Genomic DNA, 21540 nt, shown 5'->3' with positions numbered 1-21540 from the left:
CTATAACTACTGACAGCACCGGTCAGTACAAACAGTCTCTATAACTACTGACAGCACCGGTCAGTACAAACAGTCTCTATAACTACTGACAGCACCGGTCAGTACAAACAGTCTCTATAACTACTGACAGCACCGGTCAGAACAAACAGTCTCTATAACTACTGACAGCACTGGTCAGTACAACCAGTCTCTATAACTACTGACAGCACCGGTCAGTACAACCAGTCTCTATAACTACTGACAGCACCGGTCAGAACAAACAGTCTCTATAACTACTGACAGCACTGGTCAGTACAAACAGTCTCTATAACTACTGACAGCACCGGTCAGTACAAACAGTCTCTATAGCTACTGACAGCACTGGTCAGTACAACCAGTCTCTATAACTACTGACAGCACTGGTCAGTACTGGCAGTCTCTATAACTACTGACAGCACTGGTCAGAACAAACAGTCTCTATAACTACTGACAGCACTGGTCAGTACAACCAGTCTCTATACCTACTGACAGCACTGGTCAGTACTGGCAGTCTCTATAACTACTGACAGCACCGGTCAGTACAACCAGTCTCTATAACTACTGACAGCACCGGTCAGAACAAACAGTCTCTATAACTACTGACAGCACTGGTCAGTACAAACAGTCTCTATAACTACTGACAGCACCGGTCAGTACAAACAGTCTCTATAACTACTGACAGCACTGGTCAGTACAACCAGTCTCTATAACTACTGACAGCACTGGTCAGTACTGGCAGTCTCTATAACTACTGACAGCACTGGTCAGAACAAACAGTCTCTATAACTACTGACAGCACTGGTCAGTACAACCAGTCTCTATACCTACTGACAGCACTGGTCAGTACTGGCAGTCTCTATAACTACTGACAGCACTGGTCAGTACTGGCAGTCGTCGACTGCCCTTTTTTTTCACTGACGGAAACACAATAATAATATTGTAATAAACCTGGTCTCGGCTACGGGATCCTCTCCGTTCTCAGTGAACAGTGAGAACGGAGGCAGGAACTCCCAACGCCACATTAGCAGGGATGATACTTTATTCATTGTCTCATCTATATGTAATCAAAGTGTGGAGTCCATTAACCCATTCTGACCTGAGATCAGATTCATACGAGGTTTCCACTGGACACACACTGGGTCTGATGAACCCATTCTGACCTGAGATCAGATTCATACGAGGTTTCCACTGGACACACACTGGGTCTGATGAACCCATTCTGACCTGAGATCAGATTCTAAAAATGTCAGTCGTTCTTCGATTCTTCAAAAATAGCAGACCTACAAGCTCGTAGCGCGCCACTCGGTGGCGCGCTACGAGCTTGTAGGTCTGCTATTTTTCAATAGCTAAAGCATAAAAAGATGCAGACACCAAAAGGGGTTCCCGGTCAGAATGGGTTAAGTACCTTTATTGTCTCATCTATATGTAATCATAGTGTGGAGTCCATTAAGTGCCGTTGTCTGTTTCACTGAGAATGGAGGCTTTTTACTGCAGGTTAATGGATTTTAACCCCTTCAGGACTGAGCCCCATTCTAAAAAATAAAAAGAATCTTCTAAAACAGTTTTCTGAAAAAACGCTATGTTTCTAGCTATCAGTGGCGCTCAACCTTTATCACATCAAGGAGCCCCAGAATTATCTGTATTTGGCCGTCGGACCCCCATCTGAAAATATGTAGTTGCAGGGACCCCCCCCCCCCTCGACCAAAAGCAAATATTTGAGTAAAAAAAAACGTTCACTCTGAAAGAATATCTATCCAAAGATTTGCACCACATTTTCACGATTTCCCCCCAAAAACATAGTAGATCTACAAGCTCATGAGCTTGTAGATCTGCTATTTTTTCCAACAGCTAAAAGCACAACATAATGCTTTAAAACACCAACAACAAAAGGTCTTCCCGTACAGAAGGGGTTAAAGCCTCAAAGAAGAAAAAGGGAGAGACGGATCTGACCCAGTTGTTGAGCGGCCGTCCGAAGGCCTTCTCAAGGCCCCACGAATAGAAACAGCTCCATCCTCAGTCCCACTATAACCCATTCTGACCTGAGATCAGATTCTAGAAACGTCTTCTACATCCTGACAGTTTTCTGAAAAAACGATGTTTCTGTGTCAGTCGTTCTTCGATTTTTTTCAAAAATAGCAGATCTACAAGCTCGTAGCGCGCCACTCGGTGGCGCGCTACGAGCTTGTAGATCTGCTATTTTTTCAATAGCTAAAGCATAACGTAATGCTAACACCAAAGGGGGTTCCCGTCCAGGATGGAATAAGCACAGCAGGAGTCCATCAAAGAGCATCCTCTGAATATTTTACATGTCTTGAAAACATGCCATTCCGTAAAGATACAAAACAGCAGGTTGGGTATTTTTAGCCTGTTTTGATCACAATCTGCACGGCTGTACTTTTATATATTCTCTCTCCCTCTCTCTCTCTCCCCCTCTCCCCCTCTCCCCCTCTCTCCCCCTCTCTCCCTCTCTCTCCTCTCTCTCTCTCTCTCTCTCTCTCTCTCTCTCTCTCTCTCTCTCTCTCTCTCTCTCTCTCTCTCTCTCTCTCTCTCTCTCTCTCTCTCTCTCTCTCCAGATCTCCTTCTGCAGTCGCACAGCTGCTAAAAGCAATAACATGTCAAAATGACATTTTAATGACCTTTTTATTTTTGTTATTTTTCTTGGTATTCAGACAGCCAGCGACGGGTTAAACGCTCCCGAAATAAATATAGTCTCTGTGACGCTCATTTAAATGTATACTTTGCTCATTTAAATGTATACTTTGCTCATTTAAATGTATACTTTGCTCATTTAAATGTATACTTTGTGTCCTCAGGAGAGTACACAGTGATGACAGCTCATTTAAATGTATACTTTGCTCATTTAAATGTATACTCTGTGTCCTCAGGAGAGTACACAGTGATGACGGCTCATTTAAATGTATACTTTGCTCATTTAAATGTATACTATGTGTCCTCAAGAGAGTACACACTGTGATGACAGCTCATTTAAATGTATACTTTGCTCATTTAAATGTATACTTTGTGTCCTCAGGAGAGTACACAGTGATGACAGCTCATTTCCACCTGAAGAGGAAGATCGGATACTTTGTCATCCAAACCTACCTGCCCTGCATCATGACTGTTATACTGTCACAGGTTAGTATTGTTATTATTATTATTATTATTATTATTATTATTAGTGTGGTTGCCCAAAGGGCACCTATAACACACTATTTATTGCCACACTAATTCTTATTCTTATTATTCTTCTGGAGTAACTATACCTAACTTCCGCTGTGATTGGCCCGAGCTTTGCATAACGTTTGTAGTAGCTAATTGGCTGTTGTTGGTTACATAACCAATCTAATGTTTTCAATGTGTTCAATCGCTTATGAAGACATATAAAGACAATATTAGTGGGAGGGTTACTATGTAAGCGACTGCGGCGACCACACTTTGCAATATCTTATTTCTTCTTCTTATTATTGTTGTTGTTGTTTTCCAGGTGTCCTTCTGGCTCAACAGAGAGTCGGTTCCCGCCAGGACTGTGTTTGGTGAGAAAACAACCCCACCCCCCCCCCTGCTTGACCTGAGAAGTAACAAGCGCGGTATTCCCGCCACGCGATCCCATAGCGGTTCAGATCAGCTCTCTCTCGTCGGTGACTGAATGGTATTTGCAGCGGAGGTGCTCTCCAAAAATTAATCCCTATTAAATCTCACCGTGATTGCGGTCGCGGCGTGGAAGTTCCTTTAATCTTTTAAGACATTAATCTTCTCCTCCCACGAAAAACCTGCAAAAAGGAGAGATGAGATGTTCAAAATGCCACGCATCAAATTTCACACAAATGTCGAGCTGTGCACACGACTATACAGCCTATATGTACACACAGATGTACACATGACTACAGCCTATATGTACACACAGATGTACACATGACTACATCTATATGTACACACAGATGTACACATGACTACATCTATATGTACACACAGATGTACACATGACTACATCTATATGTACACACAGATGTACACATGACTACAGCCTATATGTACACACAGATGTACACATGACTACAGCCTATATGTACACACAGATGTACACATGACTACAGCCTATATGTACACACAGATGTACACATGACTACAGCCTATATGTACACACAGATGTACACATGACTACATCTATATGTACACACAGATGTACACATGACTACAGCCTATATGTACACACAGATGTACACATGACTACAGCCTATATGTACACACAGATGTACACATGACTACAGCCTATATGTACACACAGATGTACACATGACTACAGCCTATATGTACACATACACAGCTGTAGGCCTACACATGTATACATCGACCTGCTTTATACACAACCTAGTCTCTCAAGACAGACTGTTGCCTCGCGTCAACTAGTCTGTCGGCAAGCAGTAGAAAGAAACGTATCACTGGCCTACAAGTATGGACGCTGTAGTTCAGGAAGTCAGCCGCGCAATCACCCAATCACATTTAGTGGGCGGGATTTACATGTGTGTGCGGCTAGGACATTTCGTCCCACTGGAAGCAAACCTATACACGCTTCTTATTATTGAACATGGCTTCCTCTGGTCAACAAACAACACCAAACAACCGGCTAACCGGTTAGCCGACCGTTAAAAAACATCCGGATATTTTTATCAGCTTTAACGATTAATTTGCATAATAATAAATACGTGTTCTGATCTTAAATCCCTTTATTTTAGATCGTTTTTAGTAATAGTACAACATAAACATTACAGAGACTGTACTTGTCACTGTACAATACTTTAAAACAGTTGTCATGTTGCACACATGCCTAAAATTGTTCTTATTTGCGCCGCCCAGCTTGCCGCCCAGCTTGTCACACTCCAGGCTGCATGAACAGCGCTCTGGCTCGGTTTTCTGCCCCCTCAATGTCCCAAAGTTCTCTGTTGTACTTCTGGCTAGTTGGCTACAAGGGTAGCTTTGCGGACTTGCGGTAGTCGAAATGTAAGCGAGTGACAGCGAGACGAGATGAACACATGTCAACCGTATAAATGCAGAGACCTACTTGGCATTATTAATTCCATTATTGGCCATTTGGCCTGGAGGGAGAACGTTTACAGCCGCTGCCGCTTCCTCCTCTTATCCGTCTCCCCACACTGGCAGGCTATCAAGTTAGCCATGTGCTATCGATGTTTGAGGGTTTTCTCGTCAGCGAAAAGTCAACAAACGGAACACGGTGACATGCTTGCTGATCTTCCTTAATAATAAAAAAAGGCTTAGCCCATGCGTCCAGTGGCTTTATAGGTATAAGTTGCTCAGATCTGGACTGGATTTATTTATGTTTTGGACTAGAACCGGCGGACCTCTGTAGGACTACTGTAGACGCGCAGATGCGATGTTTATTGATGATTAAGCCTACAACAATTTATTTATATTGTTAAATGTTGCTTTTTTGTTTGTCTTTTAAAAAAGGAGCATAAATAAATGTATACCATTCGTCTACCAACTTTAATTATGTAGCCTATACATGCATATTACATTTGGGGTAGCCTATTAAAAAAAAGAAAAAAATCAACCACTATCCGTTAATGACCCGGTTAATCCTGTCGGCTAACCGGTTGGGAAACTATCCGTTACTGACATCCCTACTTGATATACGAGGCTTTTTCCAAAACCAGTAGGTAAACATAATAAAACATCTCGTCGATCGATTAAATATTTCAAACAAATGTGCTGAAGCGGTTTGATATGTTCAACATTGTGTGGAACAGCAACTCTCCTTAGCACACTAGCAAAAATGTCCTCCTCCGTTACATCCATGTTTTGTTCCGCAAAGGAATGGTTGAAAGTAGGAATGAAAACAGTGCGGCACAGCGGTAGTAGTGGAACTCGGCGGAAAAGCAAGGGCCTTTTCCGGTTGATCGAAATTCTAAACAGAGCTTGCCCCCAGAGTCTAATTTCGAGGAACAACAGCGGAGGCGCTGTTTTCCCGAATATTTGACGATGGGATTCTCAGATTGTACACAACCAAACACTGAGGTCATCTTTACATTTACTTAACTTGGCGCACGCACGCACGCACGCACGCAGCACGCACGCACGCACGCACGCACGCACGCACGCACGCACGCACGCACGCACGCACGCACGATTGTGTTTGTCAGACATCAAAGCTGCTCCATGCCAGTGCTGACACAGACATGCTGTTCATCATCAACCCTTAATTCTCATACATCAATATGTTTATGGATCATTCTGTCCATACAGTAAATGTCTCTGTGTGTACGTCTGTGTAGTCCACCCCACCCTCACAGGGAGTGACTCCCGTTCCACCTCGCCCTCACAGGGAGTGACTCCCGTTCTACCCTCACAGGGGGTGACTCCCGTTCCACCTCACCCTCACAGGGAGTGACTCCCGTTCCACCTCACCCTCACAGGGAGTGACTCCCGTTCCACATCACCCTCACAAGGAATGTGACTCCCGTTCCACCTCACCCTCACAGGGAGTGACTCCCGTTCCACCTCACCCTCACAGGGGGTGACTCCCGTTCCACCCTCACCCTCACAGGGAGGTACATTGCTCAGCCAATCAAATCATCGCTAAGGGGGTGCACATGCAGCCTCTCTCCGTTGTCAGGAGGAAAACGGAGATACTTCACTGAACCTCTCTACTGCCACCTGGTGGACGCAGAGCCAACCGCAGACCGCCGAGCCGTTTGTATAGTGAGACACACGCTGGACTCACATCCTGTTTGGGCGGCCATCTTAGATGCTAAATAATGCTCACCATGACCACCCTGAGCATCTCTAACCGTCTCTCTGAAACCAGCTCCTCGCCACTCGCCCTACACACTCGCCCTCGATATGCGCGTTCACGCGAGGCTGCTCCATATTAAGTGTCGTCTGAAACCAAGCAGCCTTGAGTGGAAGTGGCTCATAAAGCCCTCAAGAGCTGCTCTCTGTCCGCATGGAAACCGTGACCTACAAATGTAAGAACCACCACAAATAAATGATGAATAAACTCCTCCTAAACAATCTTCATCTGATGCAGAATAGACAACGCTCCAACTGATTTATTTTATTCACCCCACCGTGAAAAACTATAAATGAAACCACACAAACAAAACAACTTTTAACACAATGATTTATAAACACCATGGATGTATATGACTGTATTTCCTTTTTCCATATTAATGAAATCCACATGTCACACAAACATACACGATGCAAATTTACAATGCAATATAACTGTACGAACAAAATAACAGGTAACGCAATTGCATGATGGTAACCATGGCAACGAATGGTGTCTGTTTCCTGTTTCTGCTCAAGGAGGGCGAGTGTATTTCCAAACAGTTTTTGATACCCAGCACCCTAATCAAGGGATTAACTTGATTCAGCTGGAGGGGCACTTCCTGACGAGGGAACCTCCCGAGAGCACTTCAAGTCAAGGGACTGGTTTCAGAAATGGCCTAACCTTCTCTCCCTCCCCCCTCCCTCCCTCCTCCCTCCCCCCTCCCTCCCCCCTCCCAGGCGTGACCACGGTGCTCACCATGACCACGCTGAGGCCTCTCTAACCGTCTCTCTCTCTCTGGCCCCTCCCCCTAGGCGTGACCACGGTGCTCACCATGACCACGCTGAGTATCAGCGCCCGTAACTCCCTCCCCAAGGTGGCGTACGCCACCGCCATGGACTGGTTCATCGCCGTGTGCTACGCCTTCGTCTTCTCCGCGCTCATCGAGTTCGCCACCGTCAACTACTTCACCAAGAGGGGCTGGGCCTGGGACGGCAAGACCGTGGTTAACGATAAGGTACTGAAGGCAAGACGGTGGTTAACGATAAGGTACTGACGGCAAGACCGTGGTTAACGATAAGGTACTGACGGCAAGAGCGTGGTTAACGATAAGGTACTGATGGCAAGACCGTGGTTAACGATAAGGTACTGACAACAAGACCGTGGTTAACGATAAGGTACTGACAACAAGACCGTGGTTAACGATAAGGTACTGACAACAAGACCGTGGTTAACGATAAGGTACTGACGGCAAGACGGTGGTTAACGATAAGGTACTGACGGCAAGAGCGTGGTTAACGATAAGGTACTGACAACAAGACCGTGGTTAACGATAAGGTACTGAAGGCAAGACCGTGGTTAACGATAAGGTACTGACAACAAGACTGTGGTTAACGATAACGTACTGACGGCAAGACCGTGGTTAACGATAAGGTACTGACAACAAGACCGTGGTTAACGATAAGGTACTGACAACAAGACCGTGGTTAACGATAAGGTACTGACAACAAGACCGTGGTTAACGATAAGGTACTGACAACAAGACCGTGGTTAACGATAAGGTACTGACAACAAGACCGTGGTTAACGATAAGGTACTGACAACAAGACCGTGGTTAACGATAAGGTACTGACAACAAGACCGTGGTTAACGATAAGGTACTGACAACAAGACCGTGGTTAACGATAAGGTACTGACGGCAAGACCGTGGTTAACGATAAGGTACTGTTGTGGGTACCATCTCAGTGGCCTTGTGGTTAGAGATTTTTTTTGATGCTGCAGGGAAGGGGAGATGTGAGAGGTGCTGTTGTCCACCAGAGGGCGCCATTTGCAAGAGGTTATTCTCAACAGTTCTGTGTCAGCCATGCCCAAATATGAAGCGTGTTGCCTAATGTCAATGTGACGCCATGGAACACTGCGTGAAAACCTCAAGGCTAGCTTTACCGGAGTTTGTTGGAAAGTTTCCATGCTTTTTGCACAGTGGAATCTACAGGTGAGCGGACTGTAGGCTCATTAGGTCCGCTGCATGCAGGCAGAGACTGACCAGAGCCTTTTGTGGCGGTTCTGGACAACCGTATGTCTGACCGACTCGTATATCTGACCGACTCGCGCTATGAGCTTGTAGATCTGATATTTTTCAATAGCTAAAGCATAACATAATGCTGAAAACACCTCTTTTGCCAGAACGGGGTTAACTCGTGTTCTTTTCCGTTTGGCAGAAAAAGGAGGCGTCCGCCGTGGTGAAGAAGAACAACGCCTACGCTGTGGCGGTCGCCAACTACGCGCCCAACATCACCAAGGACTCCACCCTGCCCACCGTCTGCAAGGCCGCTACGGGCACCGGGAAGGTTAGTAGAAGATTAGTCTGCTACGGGCACCGGGAAGGTTAGTAGAAGATTAGTCTGCTACGGGCACCGGGAAGGTTAGTAGAAGATTAGTCTGCTACGGGCACCGGGAAGGTTAGTAGAAGATTAGTCTGCTACGGGCACCGGGAAGGTTAGTAGAAGATTAGTCTGCTATGGGCACCGGGAAGGTTAGTAGAAGATTAGTCTGCTACGGGCACCGGGAAGGTTAGTAGAAGATTAGTCTGCTACGGGCACCGGGAAGGTTAGTAGAAGATTAGTCTGCTACGGGCACCGGGAAGGTTAGTAGAAGATTAGTCTGCTACGGGCACCGGGAAGGTTAGTAGAAGATTAGTCTGCTACGGGCACCGGGAAGGTTAGTAGAAGATTAGTCTGCTACGGGCACCGGGAAGGTTAGTAGAAGATTAGTCTGCTACGGGCACCAGGAAGGTTAGTAGAAGATAAGTCTGCAGCGGGCACCGGGAAGGTTAGTAGAAGATCAGGGGCGGAAACTGGAGGCCCGCTTCAGGATAAAATATGAGGCCCCATATATATATATATCACATTCTGTTGATACAGCCGTATAGAGCACCGAAGTCCTGACGTAACTCGCTCATCCCGACGATTCCCCTCCTGGTTCGCGGAAGTAATTTCTCTATGGAGAATAACATGGGGTGATCTTAATATCGTTTACTATAAGCGTTGTGGTCCAAAAATAAACAAGCTGTCTCGGCGTTATTGTTAGGGAGGTGTCTCTGTATCGTTTGCAACAGTCAGTCACTCATATATGATACAGGCTGCTTCTAGCGAAAATCTAACTGATTCAGCAGCAGTAACATTAGCGTTTTCTCTCAGTCAGTTGATTCTTCATATCCATATGAGTGAAGCGGCCGGGGTGACATGTTTATTTTTCAAACACAGTTCTTATATGAAGCAATCTAAAAATCCTCCTATGGCGATTTCAATGCAACTAAACAAATACATGAACCTGGGGACTGACGCCCTCTACTGAAAGTGACGTCAGACTTCGGTGCTCTATTGATACAAATAGTTTGGACTGTTCTATATCGCACACAGCCATTACTCTCGACAATTATACGCAGTAACAACACCTCTCCTCATCCTGTCGTCCCTTCACAATAAAGTGTCTCCCCTTTACCTCCCAATGCCGCACATTTTGCCCAGCAAATAGGTGTGACTTAACATTGTGGGAGAGAGAGCAAGGCTTCATTGTCACATATCATTACAAGTAACATGGGTGAAATTCTTGTTTGTGCAGCAGCTCATCATTGCAGTTAAAAGAAAGAAAGTGTATATTAGTACATGACTAATCTACGTGGTACAATATGTATGCATATAAAATAATAAATATGTGTATATACGCAGAGTATAGTCTCTACTAAAGGAGATGACAGCTCTTCCGTTGCTCCAGACTGTACGACGGAAGCATTTATATTTGACTCATAATCAGAGCTTCCGTTGCTCCAGACTGTACGACGGAAGCATTTATATTTGACTCATGATCAGAGCTTCCGTTGCTCCAGACTGTATGACGGAAGCATTTATATTTTACTCATGATCAGAGCTTCCGTTGCTCCAGACTGTATGACGGAAGCATTTGGAAATTGCGAGAGGCAACACGAGACTAGTATAAGATCAATTAACTTCATTCCTCCTTTGCATTGAGCTCCGATTTATTGTTCTCACGGCTTATTGGTCTCAATTTGTTAAACTATGAGTTCTAAAATATGTTTTTGTTTTCTTCTCTGTCCTTTTTTTCTCTCTTTTTTTGTTGGTGTTCGTAACTAAGTCATTTTAAAAAGAGAAAAGGTTTTATGCGAAATAAGCTATAGCTCCTTTTCAGTGCCACCACTTATTATGCAAACACAACTGTATTTTAATGTGTAACTGTAAAGCACCAAAATAAACGATCCTTCCTTCCTTCCTTCCTTCCTTCCTTCCTTCCTTTCTTCCTCCCTTCCTCCCTTCCTCCCTTCCTCCCTTCCTTCCTCCCTCCCTCCCTCCATTCCAGGCCAAGGGCTCCGAGCAGACCAAGAAGACGTTCAACAGCGTGAGTAAGATCGACCGCATGTCTCGCATCATGTTCCCCGTGCTGTTCTCTGGCTTCAACCTGGTGTACTGGGCCACGTACCTGAGCCGAGAGCAGCCCATCAAACAGGACATGACGCCTTCACAATGAACACCACCGAGAGCAGCCCATCAAACAGGACATGACACCTTCACAATGAACACCACCCAGAGCAGCCCATCAAACAGGACATGACGCCTTCACAATGAACACCACCGAACTGAACCGAAAACAGAAATGCTCTCTCTCTCTCTCTCTCTACCCCTGGTATATTTACTACATTAATGGTGGTTTTTGAACCCCTGGTATATTTACTACATTTATGGTGGTTTTTGACATCTTCCTGCACGTCACACAATGAGAGACGAACACTATTTCCTCCTATAAACACGTTTAATGTTTGTCTTTAGTTCAATGTTTGTTTTGTAAACGCATTGATAATGAAGGGAAAATGTGTGTGTCATTTACGTCCTATGTCTCTTTAATGTTTGTGTTGGCACCGTTTGTTTTATATCACCATTAGATCACCTAATCAACACGAGATAGACTTTAATATGTAGGGCCCCTCACTTCACACGGGTGTGATTTTTTTAAATAAAAGTACCAACACGTTTCCTGACCCGTCATTCTGTCTGCATTGTAGTTTTTCTGTGTTACTTGACAGGATGTAATGTCATGACAGGATGTGATGTCATTACAAGATGTGATGTCATGCGAATGCTCAAATATTCAAAATTACAAAGTGTATCAGCTTTAGACACAGACTGGTTTCTGAACCGCCCACAGCCCTCCTATGAGACACAGACTGGTTTCTGAACTGCCCACAGCCCTCCTATGAGACACAGACTGGTTTCTGAACTGCCCACAGCCCTCCTATGAGACACAGACTGGTTTCTGAACTGCCCACAGCCCTCCTATGAGACACAGACTGGTTTCTGAACTGCATCCACAGCCCTCCTATGAGACACAGACTGGTTTCTGAACTGCCCACAGCCCTCCTATGAGACACAGACTGGTTTCTGAACCGCCCACAGCCCTCCTATGAGACACAGACTGGTTTCTGAACTGCCCACAGCCCTCCTATGAGACACAGACTGGTTTCTGAACTGCCCACAGCCCTCCTATGAGACACAGACTGGTTTCTGAACTGCCCACAGCCCTCCTATGAGACACAGACTGGTTTCTGAACCGCCCACAGCCCTCCTATGAGACACAGACTGGTTTCTGAACAGCCCACAGCCCTCCTATGAGACACAGACAGGTTTCTGAACTGCCCACAGCCCTCCTATGAGACACAGACTGGTTTCTGAACCGCCCACAGCCCTCCTATGAGACACAGACTGAGTCGAAAAACAATGGTGCCATTTTATCATGATTATTACAATTTATTAGTGACAAACTATTATATGAAGATAGGTTGAAAATTGGTGAAGTGGTCCTTTAAGTAAAAGTGTCAACAGGCTACAGATATGGTCCGTACCAAAAGTAAAATAATTCATTTTTCAGAACGTCCAATTTCAGGTTTTCTAAAATCCTTTTGAAAATAGTAGATCACGACGTGCCCCGTTGTGAGCTTGTAGATCGGCTATGTTCAAATGCTATATTTCAATATGTGTTTATGCTAATTCAGAAGAAAAAAACATAATATATACACATGTATCGTTTCTATCCGACAACAATATTATGATATAATATCATCCAAAAGGCTGATATTAACATGAATCTATTAGCCTGTTAACACACTCTCAATGCTCCCAGCATGCACCAGTGGTCCATGGCGGTGTTAACCCATTCTGGACTGAGGACAGATTCTACTAAATGTCTCCTAAATCCTGAGAGTTTCCTGAAAAAAACCCTCATGTTTCTGTGTGTCAGTGATATGATATGATATGAACTTTATTTGTATAGCGCTTTTCAAAACATAGTTCCAAAGTGCTGCACAGAACAGGATTAAAACAAGAAGAAACAGACAGTAACTGTGTGGTCAGTGGTTCTGTGTGTCAGTGGTTCTGTGTGTCAGTGGTTCTGTGTGTCAGTGGTTCAGTGTGTCAGTGGTTCAGTGTGTCAGTGGTTCTGTGTGTCAGTGGTTCTGTGTGTCAGTTGTTCTGTGTGTCAGTGGTTCTGTGTGTCAGTGGTTCTGTGTGTCAGTGGTTATGTGTGTCAGTGGTTCTGTGTGTCAGTGGTTCTGTGTGGTCAGTGGTTCTGTGTGTCAGTGGTTCTGTGTGTCAGTGGTTCTGTGTGGTCAGTGGTTCTGTGTGTCAGTGGTTCTGTGTGGTCAGTGGTTCTGTGTGTCAGTGGTTCTGTGTGTCAGTGGTTCTGTGTGTCAGTGGTTCTGTGTGTCAGTGGTTCTGTGTGTCAGTGGTTCTGTGTGGTCAGTGGTTCTGTGTGTCAGTGGTTCTGTGTGGTCAGTGGTTCTGTGTGTCAGTGGTTCTGTGTGTCAGTGGTTCTGTGTGTCAGTGGTTCTGTGTGGTCAGTGGTTCTGTGTGTCAGTGGTTCTGTGTGTCAGTGGTTCTGTGTGGTCAGTGGTTCTGTGTGTCAGTGGTTCTGTGTGTGGTTCTGTGTGTCAGTGGTTCTGTGTGTCAGTGGTTCTGTGTGTCAGTGGTTCTGTGTGTCAGTGGTTCTGTGTGTCAGTGGTTCTGTGTGGTCAGTGGTTCTGTGTGTCAGTGGTTCTGTGTGTCAGTGGTTCTGTGTGGTCAGTGGTTCTGTGTGTGGTTCTGTGTGTCAGTGGTTCTGTGTGTCAGGGGTTCTGTGTGTCAGTGGTTCTGTGTGTCAGTGGTTCTGTGTGGTCAGTGGTTCTGTGTGGTCAGTGGTTCTGTGTGTCAGTGGTTCTGTGTGTCAGTGGTTCTGTGTGTCAGTGGTTATGTGTGTCAGTGGTTCTGTGTGTCAGTGGTTCTGTGTGTCAGTGGTTCTGTGTGTCAGTGGTTATGTGTGTCAGTGGTTCTGTGTGTCAGTGGTTCTGTGTGTCAGTGGTTATGTGTGTCAGTGGTTCTGTGTGTCAGTGGTTCTGTGTGTCAGTCATGGTTATGTGTGTCAGTGGTTCTGTGTGTCAGTCATGGTTATCTCCCAAAGAAGCAAAGATTGCAGTTAAAAAATGTTCGCTGAGAAAGAATATATATTGCGCCGCATTTTCACGATTTTTCAAAAAAATAAATAGCAGATCTACAAGCTCATAGCGCGGCACTCGGTGCCGCGCTATGAGCTTATAGATCTGCTATTTTCCAATAGCTAAAGCATAACATGATGCTTCAAAACACCAAAAACAAAAAGGTGGTTCCCGTACACAATGGTTTAACCGTGGCCTGAAGGCATTCCTTTAACACCACTTAGCATCTGTTCTCAGATCAGTTCCGCTCGGATGTAGCCCAGAGTATAAAGACATCTTCAAAGAGCATGCCGAGGAGGAGGAGGAAGAGGAAGAGGAAGAGGAAGAGGAAGAGGAAGAGGAAGAGGAAGAGGAAGAGGAAGAGGAAGAGGAGGAGGAGGAGGAAGAGGAGGAAGAGGAGGAAGAGGAGGAGGAGGACAAAATAAATGAGGGGTAAGATTAAGGGCAGGCGTGTTTAGCAGTGTGTACACTACCTCCAGCAGGGGGAGCTGTCTAGCAGCCTATGGGGGGCCTGTCTAGCAGCCTATGGGGGCCTGTCTAGCAGCCTATGGGGGGCCTGTCTAGCAGCCTATGGGGGCCTGTCTAGCAGCCTATGGGGGGCCTGTCTAGCAGCCTATGGGGGCCTGTCTAGCAGCCTATGGGGGGCCTGTCTAGCAGCCTATGGGGGCCTGTCTAGCAGCCTATGGGGGGCCTGTCTATAGCAGCCTATGGGGGCCTGTCTATAGCAGCCTATGGGGGCCTGTCTATAGCAGCCTATGGGGGTCTGTCTAGCAGCCTATGGGGGCCTGTCTAGCAGCCTATGGGGGTCTGTCTAGCAGCCTATGGGGGACCTGTCTAGCAGCCTATGGGGGTCTGTCTAGCAGCCTATGGGGGTCTGTCTAGCAGCCTATGGGGGTCTGTCTAGCAGCCTATGGGCCTGTCTAACAGCCTATGGGGGCCTGTCTAGCAGCCTATGGGGGTCAGTCTATCAGCCTATGGGGGCCTGTCTAGCAGCCTATGGGGGTCTGTCTAGCAGCCTATGGGGGCCTGTCTAGCAGCCTATGGGGGCCTGTCTAGCAGCCTATGGGGGCCTGTCTAGCAGCCTATGGGGGCCTGTCTAGCAGCCTATGGGGGCCTGTCTAGCAGCCTATGGGGGCCTGTCTAGCAGCCTATGGGGGCCTGTGTGTGTGTTACAGTGTGTGTGTGTTACAGTGTGTGTGTGTAGTGCTGAGGGTGCTGTAATGATACTGGGAGGAAACCAGAACCCATCAGCACTTTATGCCTCTGAGGAATAACCGCTATTGAATACAGTGAACAGTGGACAGAACTGAGCGTGCACGCACACACGCACGCACAAACACACACACGCACGCACGCACTAACACACGCACGCACGCATGCACACACGCACAAACACATACATATACACACACACACACAACGAGCGAGAGAGAGAGAGAGAGAGAGAGGGAATAAGCATTCCGAGTATGTTCCTGAATCCACAGCTGCTGACAACGCAGGTTGAGGCTTTTTTTCTTTTTCTATTTTCTTCTTAAAGGAATCAGAACTATGACCTCAATGCAAGGTTATTTATACTTACTGTTAAAACTAATTAAATAACTAAAGCTTGATGTGAAGAAAAGACATATAGGCCTACATACACTATATACTGAACTGAAATGAAGATTAAAATAAAAAAAGCACAATCTATGTAAAGCGCCTTGGATAAAGGCGCTATGAATGCAACATTTACCATTTATTCTTTATTACTAGGAATTGTATTATTCCTAATATAATATTAGGATCCAACGCCCATACAACGTCCTGGCAAACGGCGAAGAAGCAGTGCTCTTGTCTGTTTGTTTTACATCACCTAATAAACATGAGTTAGACTTTAGCGCCCCTCACTTCACACGGGTGTGATTTTCTTATTATAGAATGAATGAATGAACTCAGCCGCGCGCGCGCACACACACACACACACACACACACACACACACACACAGTAGAGAAAGAAAAAGCTGATCCTTGAGCTTGTAGAGTAGATCAGAACTTTTTTTAAATGCCTAGTTGGCATTTTTTACCTTTAACATGGTGAATTGTCTACATTTTTAGTATTCTTCTATATTCTTAAAATTGTCTTATTTTGTAAAGTTATACTTTTAGACTGAACTTGTAGGTCTGACATTTTTTTTAAATCGTGAAAATGTGCCTCAAATCATTGAATATAATATTATTACAGAGTGCACATTTTAACTCAAATCTTTGCTTCTGGGGGGGTGGGGGGGGGGTGGGGGGGGTCCCTGGAACAACATATTTTCAGATGGGGGGGCGGGGGGGAAATATTGAGCACCACTGATACAGAAACATTAGGTTTTTCATAAAACTAGACATTTTTTTAAATTTCGCCATCAGGCCTAAATGGGTTAAGCAGAAATGCAAATATGACCGAATAAGAGAAAACAATGTCACCGACCACTGACCTGGAACATTGAGTAGATCTGGCGTCTTGTCTCTGCTGTGTAGTTTCACTAGTTTGTTTGAACGCTCCCTCCAGGCCTTCTCAGGTGTTCCAGCTCAGCCAAACGAGCAGCCATCTTGCTGCTGCATGGTGCACTCTGGGAGATGTAGTTATTAACCGAGTGTGATGTTGGCCATATTAAGGAAGATGCCTAGAAAAGTAGATAGGATATATTATATTGGGTTATTGCCTGCATGCCTGCCTGCCTGTAGTTAATACTACTGCTAGTAGGGTGACCAGAACTTCCGCTTGGGTCCATGGGACAGTCGCTCATTTTGAAGACTTTTCAGGTTTCCCACAAATTGAGACCCTGTCTGTCCCACATTGTGACTGACAGGCGTCAGTGTTCACATTGAGACCCTGTCTGTCCCACATTGTGACTGACAGGCATCAGTGTTCACATTGAGACCCTGTCTGTCCCACATTGAGACCCTGTCTGTCCCACATTGTGACTGACAGGCGTCAGTGTTCAAATGTCCTAATAGTTAGTCTCCTAATAGTTGTCTTCATGTTGTAAAGCTCTCTCTCTCTCATGTCTCTGTTTTTAAGCCTGAATAACATGAACTAACATGATAAATATCCCCCTACAGGCTACAGTACCGAGCCATGTACATACCGAGCTACAGTACCGAGCCATGTACATACCGAGCTACAGTACCGAGCCATGTACATACCGAGCTACAGTACCGAGTCATGTACATACAGTACCAGCCATGACCTGCAGCATTTAGAAACAATATGTGAGACACCAGGGGTTAACTATAAATGCCAGACAGGGCCCTGCTTCAGACTTCTGACTATATATACCTTAAGTTAAAAAAACAAATAACTTGTACATTGTCTGACATTCTGTTTCAGTGGAGAGACCAGAGACCATGCAGAGATCAGACAAGGATTTACGTGAAATTAATAAATATCTATTTTTGATAATTTAACTGAACGTGAAGTCATGCTGAGCTCGGTCAGCATGACTCCATGAAACACAACCCTGTATCTGATTACATCAGCATGTATCTGATTACAACCCTGTATCTGATTACAACAAACACGTTCTCAGACGCTCTGTACAGCGCAGCAGCAGCATTTCACCCGCCCGGTCACCACCCACCCACCCACACACGCACGCACGCACGCACGCACACATGTACACACACACACACACACACACACACACCCTCTTCCCTGGAAATACACACACAAACAAGTCACACACAAACAAGTCACACACTCACAGTATTTCCTAATAAACATGACTCAATCAGGTAAGCTGGTAGACTGCACCCTTCTTGAGAACTACATTTTCTGTGTAATTCAATGTCTTAACCTCAGACTTCCCAGTAACTGATAACATCGATGCACTGTTATGTATGTAACTGTAATTCCACGTCCGCCAAAAGTAATGCATTGTTCCGTGGAGGAAAATGCCAAATCCTCACTTTGCTACATTATTAGATTCAGGGTCAGGGACCACATGCAATACCTTCACGGCTGACCAGTGGTCCACGGACCACCTGTTGAAAACCCCTGCACTAGAATGATGTAAATGGTCTCACACACACACACACAGACACACACACACACACACACACACACACACACACACACACACACACACACACACACACACACACACACACACACACACACACACACACACACACACACACACACACACACACACACACACACACTGAACCACGGCACCGCCGCGCCGGCCATTTACTGGCCTTTTTCTTTTTGTCGGGCCGATCGAGCCTCGGGCCGACCCAGTAGGTATAGGGTAGTGTGTTCCAGGGTAGAGGTGTGTGTGTGTGTGTGTGTGTGTGTGTGTGTGTGTGTGTGTTTGTGTGTGTGTGTGTGTGTGCGCGTGTGTGTGTGTGTGTGTTCCAGGGAAGAGGGTGTGTGTGTTCCTGGCAAAAGTGTGTGTGTGTGTGTCTGTGTGTGTGTGTGTGTGTGTGTGTGTGTGTGTGTGTGTGTGTGTGTGTGTGTGTGTGTGTGTGTGTGTGTGTGTGTGCGCGCGTGCGTGTGTGTGTGTGTGTGTGTGTGTGTGTGTGTTCCTGGCAAAAGTGTGTGTGTGTGTGTGTGTGGGTGGCGACTACTGCGCTCAACAACAGCATCATCATAGATCCGCGTGTCCGTGCATGTACGACCTACGAGCAGGACGGTGCGCACCATGAACTGTCAATCAAATCCGTGACCGCAAGAGCCACCATTCTAGGAATGAAGCGATCAGAAAGTGCACAACACTGGACCAGTCTGAGGCTGCAGGGAAAACTGGCTCTTCTTCCCTTTGCAAACCACTCATTATCACACTCTATACTGTCAAATAACACCATAGGTGAGGACATTCTCATGTTCACTATTAAAGCCCGTTTACAGGTGTTGCCGACCAAGTTCAACTTGGCAACCTGGTACCCATCAGCACACGACCCACACTGCATCCTACATCCAGTACCACATGACAAAGAAACAGTCGCACACATCTTAAATGGTTGCAGCCACTATAAAGGACTGTACATTGCCAGACATGACCGTCTGGTGGACCTGGTCTCAGACAAGATCAGAGGAGTACAGGACAGGACAACAAGAATGTATAAACACAGCACTGTAAAAATAGACTGGTTTGATCACAATGACACGCATGTCAATTCACTACAAGATATTCCAAATACCCCAGATATTGTGTTCATCATTGAAATGAGAAAAACTGTCACTATATATTTGAAATAGGCTGCACATTTGATTTGTATATGGACACTTGTTTGACATCCAAACTTATGAAATATCAGCTTCTGGTGGAACGTATTATGGCCTTGGGATATAACTGTCAACTTATTGTCCTTGTATTTGGAAGTCTGGGCCAGACGCTCTATACAAATTAATTCTAATTCTTAATGAATTCTAACCCTAACCCGGTCAATTACAATGTACCCAAATTCAAGGTGCCAAAGGTGAAAGGTCAACTCTGAACTGGGCCTTAATATAATGACAACATTGAGATGAACCACGTTGGACGCAATTGATTGATTGATTGATTGATTGAATAGTTGATTAGACAGAATATAAAAATCACACCCGTGTGAAGTGAGCGGCGCTCTTATCATTATAAATCATCGTCTCATGAACAACTGAATTCATGTGATTGGTTGGTTAAATCATATGTGGCCGACCTTTGACCTAAACACTAACAGCTGAACATAGGAGCGAGCACCTCTCAGAAATCACACCCGTGTGAAGGGAGGGGCGCTCATACAACATCATACTTATATGTATAGTTTCACTATATAGATATTCCACTGTTACGTTCTTATATATTATGTTTCATGATAAATGCTTTTTATGTGATTTAATGTGACGTGTGATGCTTTTCTGTTCTTGCTTAATGTAAGTCGCTCTGGATTAGGAGCGTCTCCTAAATTGTAAATTGTAAATTGTACAGTACTGACACATGTGGCCCTACTGTATATCTTAACCTTTATCCCTAAACATTTTTTTCCATATTGTACTATCTTGAAAGTAGCAGATCTACATCCACATTATGGCTATTATCGGCTATTTGAACTATTTAATAATAATAATAGTAATAGTAATATATATATATATATATATATATATATATATATATAGTAAAAATGGCAAATACGTGCAATATATAGCACATGATGACATGATTATATGGGCACATTTCATAATAATGATGACTCAATCAGGCAAGCTGGTACACGAGATTCTAACTGCCTTTTCTTTGGAATGTCTTAACCTCAGAACTTCCCAGTAATTCTGATAACAATGAGGCACTTCCACGGAACAGTGCACAGACGGATGAGTTCACTGTTCCTTGGAAGAAAATGCAATACCTCCCCGGACCACCTGTCCGTTCGTGTCTTTTTGGGGCATAAAAGGAGGCTGTGAGACGCCGACAGACACACTTCACTCACTGTCTGTTCCAGAATGAAGCTCTTATACTGTGTGGCTGTTCTGCTGGTACTCTTCTGTCTGTCTGAGGCTCAACAACCTGACCATGAGGCTCAGACTGGACCAGCTGGTACCCCGGTACAACAAAATGACCATGAGGCTCAGACTGGACCAGCTGGTACCCCGGTACAACAACCTGACCATGAGGCTCAGACTGGACCAGCTGGTACCCCGGTACAACAAAATGACCATGAGGCTCAGACTGGACCAGCTGGTACCCCGGTACAACAACCTGACCATGAGGCTCAGACTGGACCAGCTGGTACCCTGCTGGTACAACAACCTGACCATGAGGCTCAGACTGGACCAGCTGGTACCCCGGTACAACAACCTGACCATGAGGCTCAGACTGGACCAGCTGGTACCCCGGTACAACAACCTGACCATGAGGCTCAGACTGGACCAGCTGGTACCCCGGTACAACAACCTGACCATGAGGCTCAGACTGGACCAGCTGGTACCCCGGTACAACAACCTGACCATGAGGCTCAGACTGGACCAGCTGGTACCCTGCTGGTACAACAACCTGACCATGAGGCTCAGACTGGACCAGCTGGTACCCCGGTACAACAACCTGACCATGACCTTATCTGGGCCGAGCTAAGACATCTCAGGGACAATAACACCAAGGTGGAACAACGTTTCCAGCTCAGCGTCGTTATAACCCTTATTCTGATTCTGATTCCGATTCTGGGAGCCATCGTGGTCCAGCAGAGAAAGAAGCTC

At 45.5% G+C, this 21540-nt stretch overlaps 1 protein-coding gene across 1 annotated transcript in view; it reads left to right on the top strand.

The window, feature by feature from the left end:
• The window catches only part of LOC308329179 (gamma-aminobutyric acid receptor subunit alpha-2-like), a gene marked incomplete at its 3' end in the record, with an annotated part of 28153 nt that extends 16806 nt beyond the window's left edge, over positions 1-11347 (top strand). The window contains exons 6-10 of the mRNA XM_080783382.1: positions 3050-3153; positions 3503-3551; positions 7621-7823; positions 9025-9153; positions 11180-11347. Of these exons, the coding sequence (XP_080639508.1) occupies positions 3050-3153; positions 3503-3551; positions 7621-7823; positions 9025-9153; positions 11180-11347 (653 nt within the window). The remainder of the gene's footprint in view (positions 1-3049; positions 3154-3502; positions 3552-7620; positions 7824-9024; positions 9154-11179) is intronic.
• Between the last annotated feature and the right edge of the window lie 10193 nt (positions 11348-21540).

This window comes from Protomyctophum bolini (assembly GCF_963924005.1).
Source record: "Protomyctophum bolini genome assembly, chromosome: 15".
In the NCBI taxonomy this organism is placed as follows: Eukaryota; Metazoa; Chordata; class Actinopteri; order Myctophiformes; family Myctophidae; genus Protomyctophum; species Protomyctophum bolini.
This window is presented reverse-complemented; position numbering and strand designations above follow the sequence as displayed.